The sequence below is a fragment of the Neurospora hispaniola genome (genome assembly GCF_033458365.1).
Source record: "Neurospora hispaniola strain FGSC 10403 chromosome Unknown B0T23scaffold_2, whole genome shotgun sequence".
NCBI classification, from domain to species: Eukaryota; Fungi; Ascomycota; class Sordariomycetes; order Sordariales; family Sordariaceae; genus Neurospora; species Neurospora hispaniola.
The window spans coordinates 4,095,438-4,111,443 of NW_026944407.1; the positions used below are offsets into that span (position 1 = coordinate 4,095,438).

Here is a 16,006-nt window from a genome sequence, read left to right on the forward strand (position 1 = left end):
ACTGCGATCAGGCATGTCTCTGGAGATCATGGCCGAATGCTGTCGAGCAGCTTGGTCCAAACGGGCAAACGGCCGACCTGGCGATAATTGGAGGAAGATTCTGAAAGCGAGCCTTACGAAAAATTTTGCTGAAAAGCGGTTTTATGCTTGGATGAGCGGACGCGGGAGATGCCAAGAAAGAAAAGTTCAGGTCAGGTCTCTGTTCACGTGGATGTGGAACCTGAAGTGCGAAATGCAGTGTCTTACAGCCAATCATATTGCCGACCCTAACAGCCTGACTAAGCAAGCGAATTTTCCCAGCCCACAGCGAATATCGCACGACCGCCAAACCGTTCGCCCGGTGATATTTTCTTCGTACTTCTCTGTCGACGACAAGCCAGCCGAAGTCACTCCCCCGACAACCGCAGCACCACCAAATCTTTCAAAATGGGCCGTATGCACTCTAAGGGCAAGGGCATTTCTGCCTCCGCGATCCCCTACTCGCGCAACCCTCCCTCGTGGCTCAAGACCACCCCCGAGCAGGTCGTCGACCAGATCTGCAAGCTCGCCAAGAAGGGTGCTACCCCCTCCCAGATTGGTGTCATCCTCCGTGACTCCCACGGTATTGCCCAGGTCAAGGTTGTCACTGGTATGTTGATTCCCGAGTCCTCGTTGATGCCGAGGTAAAATGCTGACGGTGGTGGTTCCATAGGTAACAAGATCCTTCGTATCCTGAAGTCCAACGGTATGACTGCCTACTACTCCGACGAATTACCTTGAATTTTCCCACGCGGAAGCGAGACAAAACGAATCGCGACGATAATTCCTTAATCCCTATCGGCTTCGAAACTCGAAATTCGATGCAAATGGGCTACATGTCCCGTGAGCTTTCTCGGCATTCGCTCAGCCCGCCCCGCGCGTAGCCTTGATTGTGCACCCGTGACGGATGGACGACACGGGACATTGGCGCCAGATGCAGAAGGCACGAGTGAAAGAGCTGGGAAACAAACAACATGTCAAAGACGCATATGCCTCTGTTTGGTCAGATTGGCTGACAGAGTGATGCTATTTACAGGCCTTGCCCCCGATCTCCCGGAGGACCTGTACATGCTCATCAAGAAGGTAAGATAGGCTCGCCGTCATTTTCATGCATTATCACCTGGAGTCAACTGACGTTATTTGAATGTAGGCTGTTGCCGTCCGCAAGCACCTTGAGCGCAACCGCAAGGACAAGGACTCCAAGTTCCGTCTCATTCTCATTGAGTCCCGTATCCACCGTCTTGCTCGCTACTACAAGACCGTCGGTGTCCTTCCCCCCACCTGGAAGTACGAGTCTTCCACTGCCTCCACCATCGTCTCCTAAGCGTAGAGCACGCGCCGCGAGATTTTGGTGAAGGAGGATGGGCAGCCGAGTCGAGATGGAGTGATCTTTGTCGGCTTCTACGGGTGTCTTCTTTTGCAGCATGCTTAGCATGACGTCTGGTCGATCCACACAAATTGAAAAGGCCGTTGGGGGAGGAATGGAAAGGAAACTTGCATTCTCGGAAGTCACTGCAGAGAAGAAAGGCATCGGGATGCAGTTTTGCTGCTCAACGTGCTCAAATTATCTGCTAGGCGGATGTCTAGCAGCACCCACGATGAAGACAAAGTCAGCTGGGGTTTTGTTTGAAAAATACAAAATTCCTCGATCCTCTTGCCTCAAGTTCTGTTTTCCTGCGTATCTCATGACCACTGTGACGTGAAACCAGTGTTTATCCTAACCATACTTAAGTGCTCTCATGATGTGTCACCGTCCAGATTCTGTCACGCAGACCATATGCCGTCCTTTGTTCACCCCCTCCTTTTTTTTCCGCTGGACGCCGGAGGAGCTCCTTTATTTTTTTTTCTTCCCTTGTCCCGCCGCCTTTATGATCATCATAGTATAGACCTCATCAAGGTGAAACTCTTCGTAAACCCTATGAGAACTACGGTGGCCGCTGATCGCGGCCTCCCGGTATGTGCGTTGGCTCGATCGTCTGACTGAAGCCTTCTATGCGCTAGTTGAACTACCATTCGCACCACCACCACCCTCATACTGTTTAGATCGCTGGAGGAGGAATTCGCCTAGGGCTCGGAGGGGGTCTTTTGGTCTGTTTTGTTCACGTTCGGTTAGCGAAATAGTTTCCTTACCGGTAAACCACGCACAGAGAAGGGTGTAAGGGTGTAACATACTGTTCCTTAGCTAGCATCTTCATCCCTTCCAACAAGTGCCCCGTCACCTTGGTATTCAAGTACTGCCTGACCGGCGCGCCGTGAAGTGTCGGTTCCGTGGGCATGCCTGCTGTGCCCATTGATCCCGGTCCCTGTTGCTGACCCTGGCCAGAATCCTGGGGATGTGCAGAGGCAGCTCGTGACGAGCTAGCCCGCTGCTGGTACGGTGGTAGTGGTTGAGATTGTTGGTCTTCGCTTGTCGAGCCGTTCGTTGTAGCTGTAGACCGTATCGCGCTGGGTCCTTGGTTTGCGGTGGGGTGTGCCCCTGTGGGACTTGGACGGCCGGGGATTTGGGGGATCGGGACCGGAGAGACAGGGTGAGGGGGGCGGTCGGGGATGTGGTGGTGGCTTGTTAGGTGCTGTTGCTGCTGCTGCTTATGTGGCGAGTGAGCGTCAGTTGTATGCATATGCTTTGGTTTTCTGGGTAAGGTGGTTGTTGGGTACGCGCAGTCAAGGTCGAGACGTCGTGCGGGAGGAATGGCTTGATAAAGTTGGGCGAAGAGGCTATGGTGACGGGCTTTGTTTGTAGGAAGACATGGAGGGTGAAGGACCAAAGGAATTGATCATACAGTTGGTTGGTCGGACTGAGCATCGGTCATGTTTACATCTTCTGTTGGAGCATGTCCCTGTTGCTGCTCGTTGGCGGCCATCTTGAAGTTAATAACAAAGAATATGCGTTGCGATAACAGCAAGTCGGCCGAAAATATACCGAGCTTCGCTTTGTTTCTGGGTGACTATAGTGTACGTGGTTAAAGCCGTGACTTGGTGAGGTGGTATGTAATGCTCTGCTCGAGAAAGTTGACATCCGTCTGGGGGAAGCTCCAGGTCCCATGCAGCTCCAATTGCGTCTGGAGATCAGCGTCGCTTCCGCTGCGTGCCCCACTTTAGTACACGCAGTCACGGGACTTCGCGTTGAAGGCTCCACGCGGTTCCGGTTCAACACCTTTCTACACACGTCACTCTTTGTTCGTACCTTTCACTCGCCTTGATTCCAGGAAGTTGCGGAGGAACTTGAAATGTGTTTAGTTTCTTTCATCTAGCCACTGCGGATACTTATTTAACTCAGTCGGTGTACACCATGGTCTTCGATCCTCCAACACCAGAGTCATCGGAGATAGAATGGACCGGTTTGTGAAGAGAACAAGACCGTCCCACACTTCCAACAGTCCTTTGGCGTTGACGGCTGGGTGGACCAACACCAATAAGAGACCTGAAAGACCACCAACAAAAAAGCGTCGAACCGATCAAATCAGGCAGAAAAATGATGCCGAAGACGATGAAGACGATGACTCTTCCGCAGCATTGAACAATGACCAAAAGGAGGATTTGTTTCTGGCGGATCAGAATCGGGATTCGCCTCTTCGAGACGGGAAGACCGGAAGTGGTGATGCTGAAGATGGCGATGCCACAGAGACTGCTTTAGCAGCGCAGCACCATACGGCCTTAGAGGATAGTCTGCCCGAAGTCAAGATTGACAAGGATATCATCGAAGAATACGAAAAGCTGAAGTCTTCCCAAGTCGAGGATGGTGAAGACAGCGCGGAGACACGGCTACAGACACGGAAATGGGTCCGAGGGCAAAGTTCGATCTACGTTGACGCTTTCAACCTTGCCTTGGATACAGTCTTGCAGGACGAGGCGCATCTTTTTGAGGAGAAGGAAAACTGTGTACTTGAGAATTGGAGGGCGTTGAGCTATGAAGCTCAGTACTTGTATGGAACCCTGCCATAGCGTGGCCATCTCTAACTGACACTCTTCAGATATGTGCGTTTGTTTTTGCGCAAAACTGCTTCTTGGCATCGCTTAGAACGGCTGAAGCATTACCCCGACATATCGGATATAGAGAAGGCCATTGAGAGTCTACTAGAGCCTCGAGCGTTGCCCGAGGGACAGTCTGTGAACAACTTCGACGAGGAATTCGTGGCAGAACCGGGGCATGTCTTCGCCGACACGTTCGCGTTCGCTGATGATTCAGCATCGCATATCAAGACGGTCGAGCAAGCTGCACATCTACTCTCTCTCGATGAGCTCAAAACTCTCGCAAAGGATGCCAAAGTCCAAGGCAAGAACAAACCAGACCTCATCAAAGCTTTCTGCCGGATGTGTTCTCAGCAGTCAAGCCTCATGTCTGTTGGACTACGACGGTCCAGCACCAACACCTCGATGCATTCGTCGGACTCGACATCGGAAGAGGCAAACACGGAAAAACAAGATACCAACCGAAAGGCGCATTTCCTGGACAAAATTCTTGCTATTACTGGCCCGCTCGTCAGACTTTCGGAGTCCGTCTTCAAGCTATTTGAACGTGTTCACTTAGTTTTCTATCGGTCTACCGAATGGACAGAAAAGTCACTGACAACAATCATCTTAGCCAAGATTTCGAGGAGGAACTTTCCTGAATATGTTGTCTGTCGCTCAGCTAACATCTTTCCATCTCGGCGATATCTCTTGGAGTTCGAGAATTCAATGCGTCTCCAGTTCGAGGTAGACACCATCTTGGAATTCAACGGGCCGCCGGGAGCAGAGGGGAATCGTAAAGTCGTGGAAAGGTTCGAGAGCATAGCACCTCGTTGGAGAGAGCTGCTTGCTGAAGCACAGAAAATGGAGAACACGGGCTATGAGTTCGGTGAAGGAGGGTATCTTCGCCGCTTCAATGCAGGTCATGCCTATACGAGGATTGCGCATAAAGCTGCCGAAGCTCTTGGCCGCTTACATCGGTATCAGGACGAATACGATCTACTGGCCGAGCTACTGAGCCAACAACTCTTTCACCTTGCCCGGCGAGGTGCTTGGTATAAGCGAAAGGCCCTCGTTGAGGAGCGGTATATGTGGGAGCTGGAACAACCTCCTACAACCGCATTTTCCGAAGCACAAAAGAATCTTCAGAAGAAACGTTGGAGGCAAATTGCTCTGGCAACCTGCGAAACCGCCCTTCAGGATCCCAATTGTCATCTGATCTACCATTATGATTTGCAAAAGCGTCTTATTAGACTTGAAAAGCAACTCAACATTCCGCGTCGGCAACAGCACAACTTTGACCATGCCAGGCTACGAGATCCGGAGGAGCACACAATCGAGGGTATTCAGTTGGTCCGTGAGGACGCAGGCCGTGGCCAAGGAAGTACCAAGACTATCTGGCTTGACGAACTGGGTGACCCGGATGATAAGGGCAATCTGATGCATGTCAGTGTAGAAGAGATGTGCCTCTCATTCTACCGCACACAAGGCTGGAAAGGATATCACAGCGAGGGTGGGATTCTGCGGACACTTTTCGCGTACTTGTTCTGCGACATCCTCTTCATCTTCGTCCCGAACGTCTTTCAGACCGCTTACCAAACCTGTCCCTTGGATCTACATACCGACGCCTTCTATCCGGCCCGGGCGAGCGAGATCAACCACCGGTTGGTGGAAATATCCAATGGTGGGGCTGTTGACCTTATTCGCCGGGTTAACGAGCAGCACCGCGAGCGTCGTACATGTATTGTTGGGTTGAACTGGGATTACGAGGTTGAGGATCTTATCCAGCTGGTTTCCTGCTTTGAGAGTGAGGCTCTTGCCGCCATTTGCAAGGTCATTGCACAGGATTACAAGGCTCGTGGGGGTGGTGTGCCGGACTTAATCCTCTGGCGTACCACACATGAGTTAAGCGACGATCGAAAGGAGCAGTCTGAGAACGGCAAGGGAGAAGTTATGTTTGTGGAAGTCAAAAGCGCCAATGACCGGCTTAGTGACACACAACGGCTATGGATCCATGTCCTCTCGGCAGCGGGCGTACGGGTCGTGCTGTGCAATGCTGTAGCCAAGGAAGTGAAGACAATCGACTGATGATTACTCCAATCATGACACCAATAGCAGCAGCAATAGCAATAGCAGCATCGCCAGCTTCTTCGGTGCAATGGCTAAGGAAACCAAAATAGCAACATCATTTTCCGGATCAAACCGTATCGCTGTCTATAACGCCATTTTATTGACGAACTGGTCGTCAACACGTCTTCACATACGAAGAAGCTTCATTTCCCATCCAGGAATAAACCACGCTGTTTTGTTCGCCCCAACCACAAGGCCTGATTGCACATCGTGGTGTACAACTGTGATATGCAGCAGCGATACGCACACGTGGGAAAAAGCGGAGGGGATGTTGATCAAATTCCAACGTGCCAAAAATAGAACGAATTATTCGCACACACAAACCCACCCTGAACCATATCAGCTGTGTTTCAGATTACTCTTTGATCTTTTAGCAAAGATGTACACTGTCGCGCCGCGCGCGCACGCATTCCGCAATTCGAATTCCCCTCCCCTGGGCAGTTCACCCCGGCCCCCCGTCCAGCGTCGCGTTTCACGCTCGAGTTACACGGGGGGGGGGGGGGGCTTACAGTCGATTCACACATCATGACCGACCGACCGAACCCCCCTGTCTTGCGATTCGGTTCCAGATCGACGAGCGTTTTACTTTCCGCCTTACCTTTTCCGCCCTGCAACCCAACATAGTGTACGGTATCCCATGATATGAGCGCCAGGGCTTGCTTATTTGCCGCCTCATGGAAGCCGCTTGAGGGAGGGAAAAAAAAAAAAAAGGAAAACAAAAAGTTAAACATAGCAATCTAGTAGATTATTTCGCTGCAAAGTTTTGAATCGGAAATTCAAGTTCCACTTGCATGAACACCTACTTTCCCTACCCTTCCAAGTCAAGTTGGCAACAAAAAGTCCCTAGGCCAACGAACCATCCAGTCAGATTCTTGATTCTGGGCTGGGAAGGGCATCCGAACCGCGAACGGGTTGCTACCACCGCGCTGTCACCCCATCACGCTGGTTATTTTTATGTTGAATGGAACTGTCTTTGAATTCACGACGTGACATCCACACCGAACTGACAGCACAAGTTGCGGCTTTGGCTTGCCTCACTTTGACATATATTCACAGTTCACAACATCGAAACATCACAGTAACAGTACCTTGGTACCTACTCGTCACCCAGTGAACAATGGCAGTGTGCCGAGAAAATTCTGTTATGCAGATGTATATGTCGGTGCCGTATCACCAATCCGGCCGCCCTCCGAGAAATTCTTTTCGAGTGCCAGTGCGAGACAGACCCAGTTCCGAACGTTCGGTGGGCGAGATAATAGGGGTTGAGCCGATCGATGCTTCGGCTCATGGGTTCGATATCACACGCCCAAGATGCCTGGGCAGATTGCGAAAGTTGCAGCGGTAGAGAACAGCTGATCGCCTGAAGTAAAGAGTACCAAACCTTACTTGAGGCTGGGCCGTGTCGTCGAAATGATATTCTCCAAGTCGATCGCTTTCAAGGATCCGTTCAGCTTAGGTGATATCGGTGACAAGGCATTCGCCAGACCAAGAAGCCATGATACAGCAGCCAGCCTTCATCATCAGCATCACTTGTTTCCATCATTCAAAAGCCCTCCAGTCCATCCCGAAGAAGGAAAGAAAGAAAACTGTACAGCGGTCCCAGCAACGAACCCTTCACCTTCCACCTCCCAATCCCACAAGTCCCACAACTCCCGAAGCACTGAAACTCTCTCTTCAGGTCCCAGTGTCAAGCAATCAATCGACATGTGACGTCTCGCCAATCATCCACCCCTGTCTCGCCAGACCCATCATTCGTCGACTAGACAGGGATTTAAGCGCCCTTACACACAAGAAACCCACACTGCTACAACCAATGTTATCATTGCCTTCTCTCTAGATAACCAATCATGGGCGAGCAGCCCCGTTCCGCACGACACGGTAGACCACGGTAAAGACCGGTAGACAGGGATTGGGGGCATGGGTTTAAGCGCCGGGCTTGTGGGAAGTCTGCCAGTGGGAAAGACTGGGAAAGTGAAGTGGTTGGGGTACATAGTGAACTGCTTGCTGGAAGAGATGCTCCCTCTTCCACCCAGCGGAAAGTCGTAAGTGAGAATTGAGTGGCGGACAGTCAAGTCTCAAAAGATTTTGGTGGAGGCATTGGAAACACCTACCTAGAGTGGAGGGGTGAACCGCAATGCATGATATTCTCTTCGTGAAGGGCTCTACATCTGCTGAACGAGCTTCCATGAGAGGTCAGATCAGTCTTCCAGTTCGTTCAATTTCACGACCCGTGCAAGCTATCGATAACACTAAATTTATAGACATGATACATAATCATGTTTCATGGGAAACAGGGAAAGAGATAATTAAGAAAAATAAAAAGGGCCAAGCACGGGATACGTATGCACTCCTCATCAGGTCATCTGTCATTGTCAGTTGGATTAAGTAAGCGCTCTGGGATAGCCGGGCATTGGAAACTTGTATTATTGTGGTGTTTCATCGCCCAGTGTAGTACGTACCTTCTACAGGCCTCCAAGATCCTGACCTATGTACTCAGCCCGGCCATCAAGGCGGCCATTTCTTCCTGTTTGCGGGGTAGCAAGCCGACAACAAATAGTGAGGAAGCAAACGGATCATCGAAGGATACGCTGATCAAACATGGGGAGAGAACATTCTTGTGTTGAAGACCCGACGACTTGTGTCGCCCGAGGATTCCTATTGTAGTGACTATGCAGAATGGGTTTTGGGCTGGATCCCAAACCACCGAGAATGGCCATGATCAGACCCTGTCCTGTAACTCCCTTCGTTCTCCAGCGAATTTCAAATATCCCTTCCCTATGCTCCATAAGTAGATTCCCTCTAAAAAAAAATTGCTGACACGAAGCCAAGCCGAGACTCCTCCTGTGGTATCGTGGTTCAAGTTCCGACCTGACCGTTCGGACCGCAAAATACAACCCAACTCCCATGGTGGTGGACGCCGCCAGCAACGCCGATAAACTCCGTTTGACTCCGTTGATATGTGCACCATTCGTAAATGACAATCCGTAGCTCTGCGCAAGCTGCATCCCCTCTTCTTTTTTGATTCCTCTTCCTGACCCCTCTAAGCGTTGTCGATTTGATGATTAATGGGTTGTGAGGATCTCAGTAATTGCACCGCTCCAGGCAGGCTGCTCTGCAACGGTATTGTGGTGGTAATCAGGTTGGCGGTGATGACCAGCACCGTAGATGATTTAGCTGTTTTCATGACTTGATGGCTGTATCGGCGTCAATCTTTCTTCGCTTTCCCTTGGGTGCGGGCGCCATTCGTGGTGTGTAGGTTACTGTTCTTGTAACCACTTCACGGATGTGGCGTATGCTGGATCGTGATTCCTTTGCGACGGGAACAGACGTGGGGTTGCTGACAGCAGGAGCATCAGATGGCGCAGAGCGCTTGAGGCTAGAAACTTCAGCAAATCGCCGCAGCTTTAGCGCCGCCTCCCAATCGAAAGGCGAGCGGACAGATGCTGCACTGAGGGGTGTTCGTGGCGAGTAGAGTGCGGAAGTAGAGATGGCGGGTGATGCAGGGATCTTGGTGCTTGGGAATACCGCGGCGCCGGTGGCTGGAGCTGACATCGGATAGAGCGAGCTTTGGGGAGTCGGAGGTTGAGAGATGGTGATAGGTGCTGGTCTGGATTTGTCTTCCTTCCCGTTGCCGACGTTCTCCCCGTCTTCCTTCTCGTCCTCTTTCTCGTCCACCTTTTTGTCCTCCTTCTCCTCGGCCTCGACCTTGATTTCTGGCTCGGAGCTCACATCTGAGCGAGCTGTTGATGGCGCGCTGTCAATCTGTCCTTCTTTCTCCTTCTCAGAGTCGTCCGTAGTGGCGGAGTCAACCGAAGACTCCGATTCATGGCTATTAGTACTGCTGGTGCTGAGGCTGCTAGCGGTGCTCGTCCGGTGCAGGGACACCTTTCCTGTTTGCGGTGGCGAGGCTAGACTGGGAGAAACGAGTTGCATGCACTTAAGAAAGTCGAGGTATGCGACGGGTGGTGTAATGGGTGTCTTTTGAAGATCATGATCCACCTTGAGGGTTGCGCTGAATGGCCCAGCAGAAGGAAGGCCTGCTGAAGGAAGTGCCGATAGAGGGTCACGGAAGGCTGATGTTCGCGAGATGGCAGACAGAGGAGTACGATCTGAAAGAGCCGAAGGAAGTGTCACAGCGGAGCGGAGCTCGTCTGTTGGTCGGGGGATATTGGGAAAGTTGGCTGTGACCGGAGTCGACAGCTTGAGGATTGGTTTGGTAGACATGTTGATGGCAGGTAGGCTGGCAATACGAAAGGCCTGAGACGTGTTGATCTTAAATATCGTATGGCGTTGTGAGCCCACCGGTTGACTTGCCTTTGGGCGATGGAGGAAGAGAGCCGGTAGGTGGGGAGGGGAAAGAGTGCTAAAAATGTGCAGGAGGTGGTGGACAAACGGTTATATGAAGAGGTTGAATGAAGTGAGGGCCCCAGAGGCGGTAAAGATGTGAAGGGGTATTCAAGGCGATGGACGAGGGTGTGCTTCAGTAGTCGGACTCGAAACAAGCGAAGCTAGAACCAAATCCCCGCGGCAGCAGAAGGACGAGTACCCCGGCGTGTGATGCTGGTCTTCCTTGGTGTCCCTGCTCGTTTCCAGAGCAGTGGGTTTGGCTCCAGGGTCCCGCTGTTTCTTTTCTTTTCGCACTTGGAGCTAGCGGAAGGCAGGCAAGGAGCAGTGGTGGTTTGATGCTTGTCTGGTGATTGGCTGGGCCCGTTATGAAGACCAGGTGGGGTGGTTGAGCTAGGCTTTCTAGGGAGGATGGTTTGTTAAAACTCGAGTCCAGGGAGCTGGTTCGAACCACAGTGACAGACGGACGGGAAGACCAAGGTGCAAAGAGGAGAAAGCGGGAAGTGCTATACGCCACCAGCAGCAACTTGTCAGAATATGAGAGGATTACTGAGAGGAGGAGTGTGAGAGGGAAGAAACAGAGGTGGTGAAGTTTGCAGCCAAGCGCGGACCAGCCAACCAGAGGGGTTCAAAGTGGACGACGGCGGCAAGCGATTTTGCAAAGCGGCTGTGAGTGTGCTGGGATGCCCGCCGTATGCTCTAGTGTGACGCTGGATGCAGCTTACATCCAGAGCTCCAGATTTTGTTTCTCTGTCCGGTGCGCTGGCAGCTTTCGCTTGGTCTGGATAGGTAGGGAAGGCATGTTTAAAGGATGGGATAGGTTGATGAAGGTATCGCCAAAGAGGATGGAGACTTACACACGTCCAGTGGATCACCTCGTAATCCCTTGTAGTCTTCTACGCAGTTGCGCAGTAAAAAGATCGGGCTCTGTGTGCCTCGGAACGAAGAAGCGCCTAAGCAAGATCCAATACCACGATCCGACGAGCAAGTCCGGCAAGATACTGGGTGCAAATGCGGTGCCCGGGTTCTTGATCGACTGTCTGAAGAGTGTTGATTTCCAAGGGGAGTTCCCGAGTGGATTATGAGGGAGGCGGAGTGAAACGCCCGTCGACGCCCTTGGACCCAAATCACTGAGCAAAGACGGGAAGAAGAAACGAAACGTCTTGGCCCGGGGTTTCCGGTGTCTTTGCCACGAGCTCGGGATGGAAGATGCCTGGTGCTGGCTGCGAGATCGTGAGGTGAATCGTGATGGCGTCCGTTCGGTACAGGTGGAAGGCCCAGGATGGGGTGCCGGCGAGACACCTGCACGGGATGTGATTGGTGATGTTGTGCCAGAACCTGCAGCACCAGAGCGCTAAGCTCATACTTGTATTCTTAGCACTGATGGTCACCGACGCCGCTAATTGGCCAGGGGCTTACCGCGTGCTAGCGTACCGATAAAAACACCTGAACGTTCGGGTGGAGAACGGGGATGACCACAAGGGAAGTGCCAGGAAGTGGGATTGCACTTCAGCTTGTGTCGTGTGTGTGGAAAATTGAGGTGCCCGAGAACCGTGTTGCTGGTATTGCGGGTGTCGAGAAAATAGAACTGAAGCGGTCGACCAGCGGAAGATCTCCCGAAATGAAGTCTTTCCTTCAGGTGACTTGTCGACAGTGGACTGCGACTTGCGAAAAAAAATAAGTCGCAGACGAAATGACGGATCAAGCCCAAGGGAGATGAGCTGGTATAGAAAGGGAAAGAGCAAAGCTGAAAACTTTGAAAACAAAAAGATGCGTGAGGGAAGGAACCAGTCCAGTCCACCAGGCAGAAGTTATGGTCGAAACGGCAAGGGCAAGTTATCAACACTCCAAGACTCCGAGTCCCAAAAAAAAAAAAAAAAAAAAAGACAAGACGGATAAAGAAGACTCGTAGATGTTGGCAATGCTACTAGTATTCCGTCCCGTTCCCGTTCGTCGCCTCGCGCAACTCTCTTCTATATATACATCACCCCCGCGCTACTTAACCGCCAACTAGCCGGTTTGCAAGATAGACGCTCCTCGATCTCGAAACGCCAGTATTCGTATCAGTATGCAAATATGGCATGCCCAACCTCGCGGTATTCTCCCCATTCCCCATCTTCTATGCCGTTTAACGGGCCCCTACTGGGAGCGCGCGCCAGCTGGTTTGGACTTGCTATCGCCAAAGACCACAAGTTCATGCCTCCGGTCGTCGAGATGCCTGTTCCAGAGCGCCAAGCGGCTGTCGGTTCGCCCGGTTTGCGGTTGCAGCCGTACTTTGTCCCTAGGGAGGCCGCCTTCTGGGGCCTGCTTTGGACGGTTTAAGGCGGATCTTTGTCCAGGACTGACCAACACGGCGCGCGGCTGTTGATGCGCTTAAACTTTGCGACAAAGAAATCATCTGCCAAGACTTCTGTTGGTTGTTTTCCCCGGACTTCCGCATCTGGCCCTGAATGAGTAGGTAGTCTAGTTTAAACGCCTTCATGTCGATTGGCTGCTGTTAACGACTTTCTACCCCTTACTTGAGCGCGCGCTCAGTACCCAATCTGCCTTTTGACTTACGAGTGTATCTGTTTTCCCAAGTCTCCTAGAGCGCGCGCCTGCTGCCATGGCAACGTGCTAGTTATTGATGCTCTATTATTGAGGCGATCAACGGGTCATCGCAAGTGCGCAACACCAAGCATCTGGGCAGTCATCAGCACGGGTGGCCGCCTGAGAGGGCCCGCTCGGTACGGCCGCCTATTTGGCTGTCCATATGCCAGTAATGCCTAGGATCTTGATAGATCATCATGATATGGATCTTATCAGCTCCCACACATGAAACACCATCGTGGGAGTTCTCGATGGCCAGTTTCAGGCATCACTCGACGATGGCTGTCGAAATTCTGAGCTTTCTCTTTATTTGTGGATAGCATTGACCGGATGAGACCAAGACAAGACCCCTGGTTCATAATGCTCTAACATAGCTCGGCTTTATGTTGTTCTCATGATTGCAAGACGCTGTTCGTCTCGTGCTTGCAACGTGCGACATCAATTTGTTGTTTTGTCGCGACCACATGCTTCCATTACATGACACACCCTGGAGAAAGCGTCAAAAGACTTGTCGTATTGTTGGGAGTAGACTGTCTCCCTTCAATACGCTTCCATCGACGTCGCCGAGACTATGGCAAACCCGCGTCCGTAGCTCTAATCTTGAACGTAGATGTCACATCAGCTGCCCCAATCCGAGTTGGCAATCCTCAGCAACACGAGGTGGTAAACGACGAGGACAAACCTTTTTCTACTAGACAGACCTCGTCCGGTTCGACTATTTCATACATATACACAACATGCACGGTCCTTTGCGCTGGTACGAGGCACTGGAGGCACAGCAGATGGAACTGTTTAACTACCTCCACTTCGTATTTACTCACTAGGCCAGTCAGATCGAGTTGGTTTTCGGGCTTAGCTCCAACTTCGACGGTCTGTTATGTAGCCATTCACTCCTCCTCCTTTTTGACTTTACTGCCTGTTCTCTGTTGTCTTCTGACTGACATTCGGGTTAGTTGAAGTCGTGGAACGGAGGAGATGTTTTCATCAGACCTCTGCCAATGAGCCGCTGCCTGTGGGTGGATGTGGCATCCAGTGCCCGGAAGAGATCTGGCCTCCCTTCATTCATCAACTCAGGGTCATGCGGTGGTGGTGTCGAACTACTCCCGAGATAGCCGATCAAAAATCTCTAAAATTTGAGCTGTGCAACTTCCAAAGTCTGTTCAAATTCTCTCGGGTTGCGGACCCCTCTTCCGTGCTCTCGCTCGTTTCTACTTGGACCGCTGGTTATGCTTGCACAGGCCTATATGTACAGTAATGGTCAAAAAAGAAAAAAAAAAAGGAAAAAAGAACGGTATCCCTCCTTCCTCTCTTTACACCTCCATCAACCTTCGACCCCGTCATCTCTTTTGCATCTACCCTAAAGGAAGCGTAGAGGACGTATTAGCCCCTAACTATCGCCCGGGAACAGGTTTTCTCTAAGACAACGCCATAGTTTATACTGCAAGGACAACTAAAGACTTGTTGTAAAGCCACGGCATCTAGTGGATAGAATATCCTCTTCACAGTCAGTATCTAACCCCATCGAGCATGTATGGAATGAAATCAAGAGGACCTTTGTAAAAAGAGTCTCGAGACCTCTATCTATTGTTAGAAGACGAGGCAAACAAGCAAGGAGTTAGAGAGATACTTGTTGGAATTTAGAACCCGATCCCCCGACCTTTCATTGACGGTGTCTGCTTGACTTGATATATAAGCGCCTTAGAAAGGATGAAAACGGGTACATCAAATATTAAATCAAATTTCTACCTTCCCTTTGCACCTGAAACCATCAAGGAACATATAGTGATGGTGCCGAGATGCACTCTTGAAACAAAGCGATGAATGCCAAGTAATGCACACATGTGGAGGGGGACAGTATTTTTTGACAACGAGTTAATGTGGCATCTACTTAGCGGTGGGTAGATTCAAAACCAACAAGTCCTGATGTAAACATCCTTCGTGGCTGTATGATATCTTCACTATCGAGTTGGTCTAATAACAATGTCTGCGCGGAGCAAAATTCAAAACAGTTAGTAGGTTCTCCAGAATATCGGGTCGCTTGTGAAAAACACATTGTAAACCTATGAACTAATAAGCACAACCTGGAACATTCGGCGGTCTCTAATTTGCTGTTATAGTCAAGTCATTTACCTAGGCTTTGGCTCTATGGATATCGGGCAAGGGTTATTGAGGGTTAACCTATTTCCAGCGGCTCGATTCTCCCCGGCAGCGGCAGAAGCCGATGTTGTGACAACCTTCGGGCTTCATGGGCTCATTCAGACCGATATACATGGAGGTAGAATTAGGGTAGGTAGAGGTAGTCGAGAGATAGAGTGCCATGTATGTCACCTAGTCTGCTTATTCATCGACTCAACCGTCCGATCGCACCTTCCCCCAAACAGGCGGCTGAAGGTCATACAAGAAGAAGCGATGGTGAATTACGGGCAAGAGCGAGCAGCAGGAAGTACCTCGACCCTTCATCAACACTGGAAAACCGAAATCTTCGGAAGCGAACTACCACAACGGCCCAAGGAACCGCAGTCCTCTAAAGATAATTGAAGTATGGTTTTACGACATACTAGCAGCACGAATATAAAGGTGTACTGAGCCACGGCTTCGGTGTAGAGGTGCTTTGGCTGTTTTCATCATCTGTCATTCAGTATGTGCAATTTAGGCGCCGAGATGACGGGTAGAACTGAGCATCACCTACTAATGCTTCTGATATCGAGAAGCCGTTTGTGTTTGCAAAGTCATGTTACTAAGTTCTCAAACTGCTATTTCGTCCGTTGCTCGTCGTCATAGTATCTTACCTTGGGAGACAGCGATAGCTCATTACCCTACCTACGCTACTCTCTCGCACTCCGGAGTCCGGGTTGAGAAAATGATATGTAGTGTAGGGACGGACGGATGATGACGCCTGGGTGCTCATCCTTATCGTCTCTTTGGTCCAGTATTCTTCGAAACCACCCAATTAGACCAAGACAGACCAGTCAGTCAG

General features: G+C 51.0%; 6 protein-coding genes across 6 annotated transcripts; 2 read left to right on the forward strand and 4 right to left on the reverse strand.

Annotated features, from left to right (window-relative positions):
• Window positions 1-426: 426 nt before the first annotated feature.
• Window positions 427-1,342, forward strand: B0T23DRAFT_310539 (40S ribosomal protein S13; the record flags this gene model as incomplete). The annotated part of the gene is made up of 4 exons (XM_062834588.1): window positions 427-628; window positions 692-724; window positions 1,055-1,101; window positions 1,169-1,342. The coding sequence occupies 4 exons, from the start codon at window positions 427-429 to the stop codon at window positions 1,340-1,342; spliced, it is 456 nt and encodes a 151-aa protein (XP_062696005.1).
• A 666-nt stretch (window positions 1,343-2,008) lies between these two features.
• On the reverse strand, window positions 2,009-2,879 carry B0T23DRAFT_426814 (uncharacterized protein; the record flags this gene model as incomplete). Its single annotated transcript, XM_062840017.1, has 3 exons — window positions 2,009-2,108; window positions 2,191-2,603; window positions 2,799-2,879. The coding sequence occupies 3 exons, from the start codon at window positions 2,877-2,879 to the stop codon at window positions 2,009-2,011; spliced, it is 594 nt and encodes a 197-aa protein (XP_062696006.1).
• A 469-nt stretch (window positions 2,880-3,348) lies between these two features.
• B0T23DRAFT_402831 (VRR-NUC domain-containing protein) lies at window positions 3,349-6,054 on the forward strand (the record flags this gene model as incomplete). The annotated part of the gene is made up of 2 exons (XM_062838717.1): window positions 3,349-3,941; window positions 3,990-6,054. 2 exons carry the CDS (start codon window positions 3,349-3,351, stop codon window positions 6,052-6,054), a joined length of 2,658 nt encoding a protein of 885 aa, XP_062696007.1.
• A 196-nt stretch (window positions 6,055-6,250) lies between these two features.
• On the reverse strand, window positions 6,251-7,009 carry B0T23DRAFT_92685 (uncharacterized protein). Its single transcript, XM_062841993.1, has one exon. It carries the CDS (start codon window positions 6,825-6,827, stop codon window positions 6,447-6,449), a length of 381 nt encoding a protein of 126 aa, XP_062696008.1. The 5' UTR covers window positions 6,828-7,009; the 3' UTR covers window positions 6,251-6,446.
• A 2,267-nt stretch (window positions 7,010-9,276) lies between these two features.
• On the reverse strand, window positions 9,277-10,320 carry B0T23DRAFT_311377 (uncharacterized protein; the record flags this gene model as incomplete). The annotated part of the gene is made up of 1 exon (XM_062834636.1): window positions 9,277-10,320. The coding sequence occupies one exon, from the start codon at window positions 10,318-10,320 to the stop codon at window positions 9,277-9,279; it is 1,044 nt and encodes a 347-aa protein (XP_062696009.1).
• Window positions 10,321-12,295: 1,975 nt separating this feature from the next.
• B0T23DRAFT_354047 (uncharacterized protein) lies at window positions 12,296-13,047 on the reverse strand (the record flags this gene model as incomplete). Its single annotated transcript, XM_062836119.1, has 2 exons — window positions 12,296-12,744; window positions 13,000-13,047. The coding sequence occupies 2 exons, from the start codon at window positions 13,045-13,047 to the stop codon at window positions 12,580-12,582; spliced, it is 213 nt and encodes a 70-aa protein (XP_062696010.1). The 3' UTR covers window positions 12,296-12,579.
• Window positions 13,048-16,006: the final 2,959 nt, after the last annotated feature.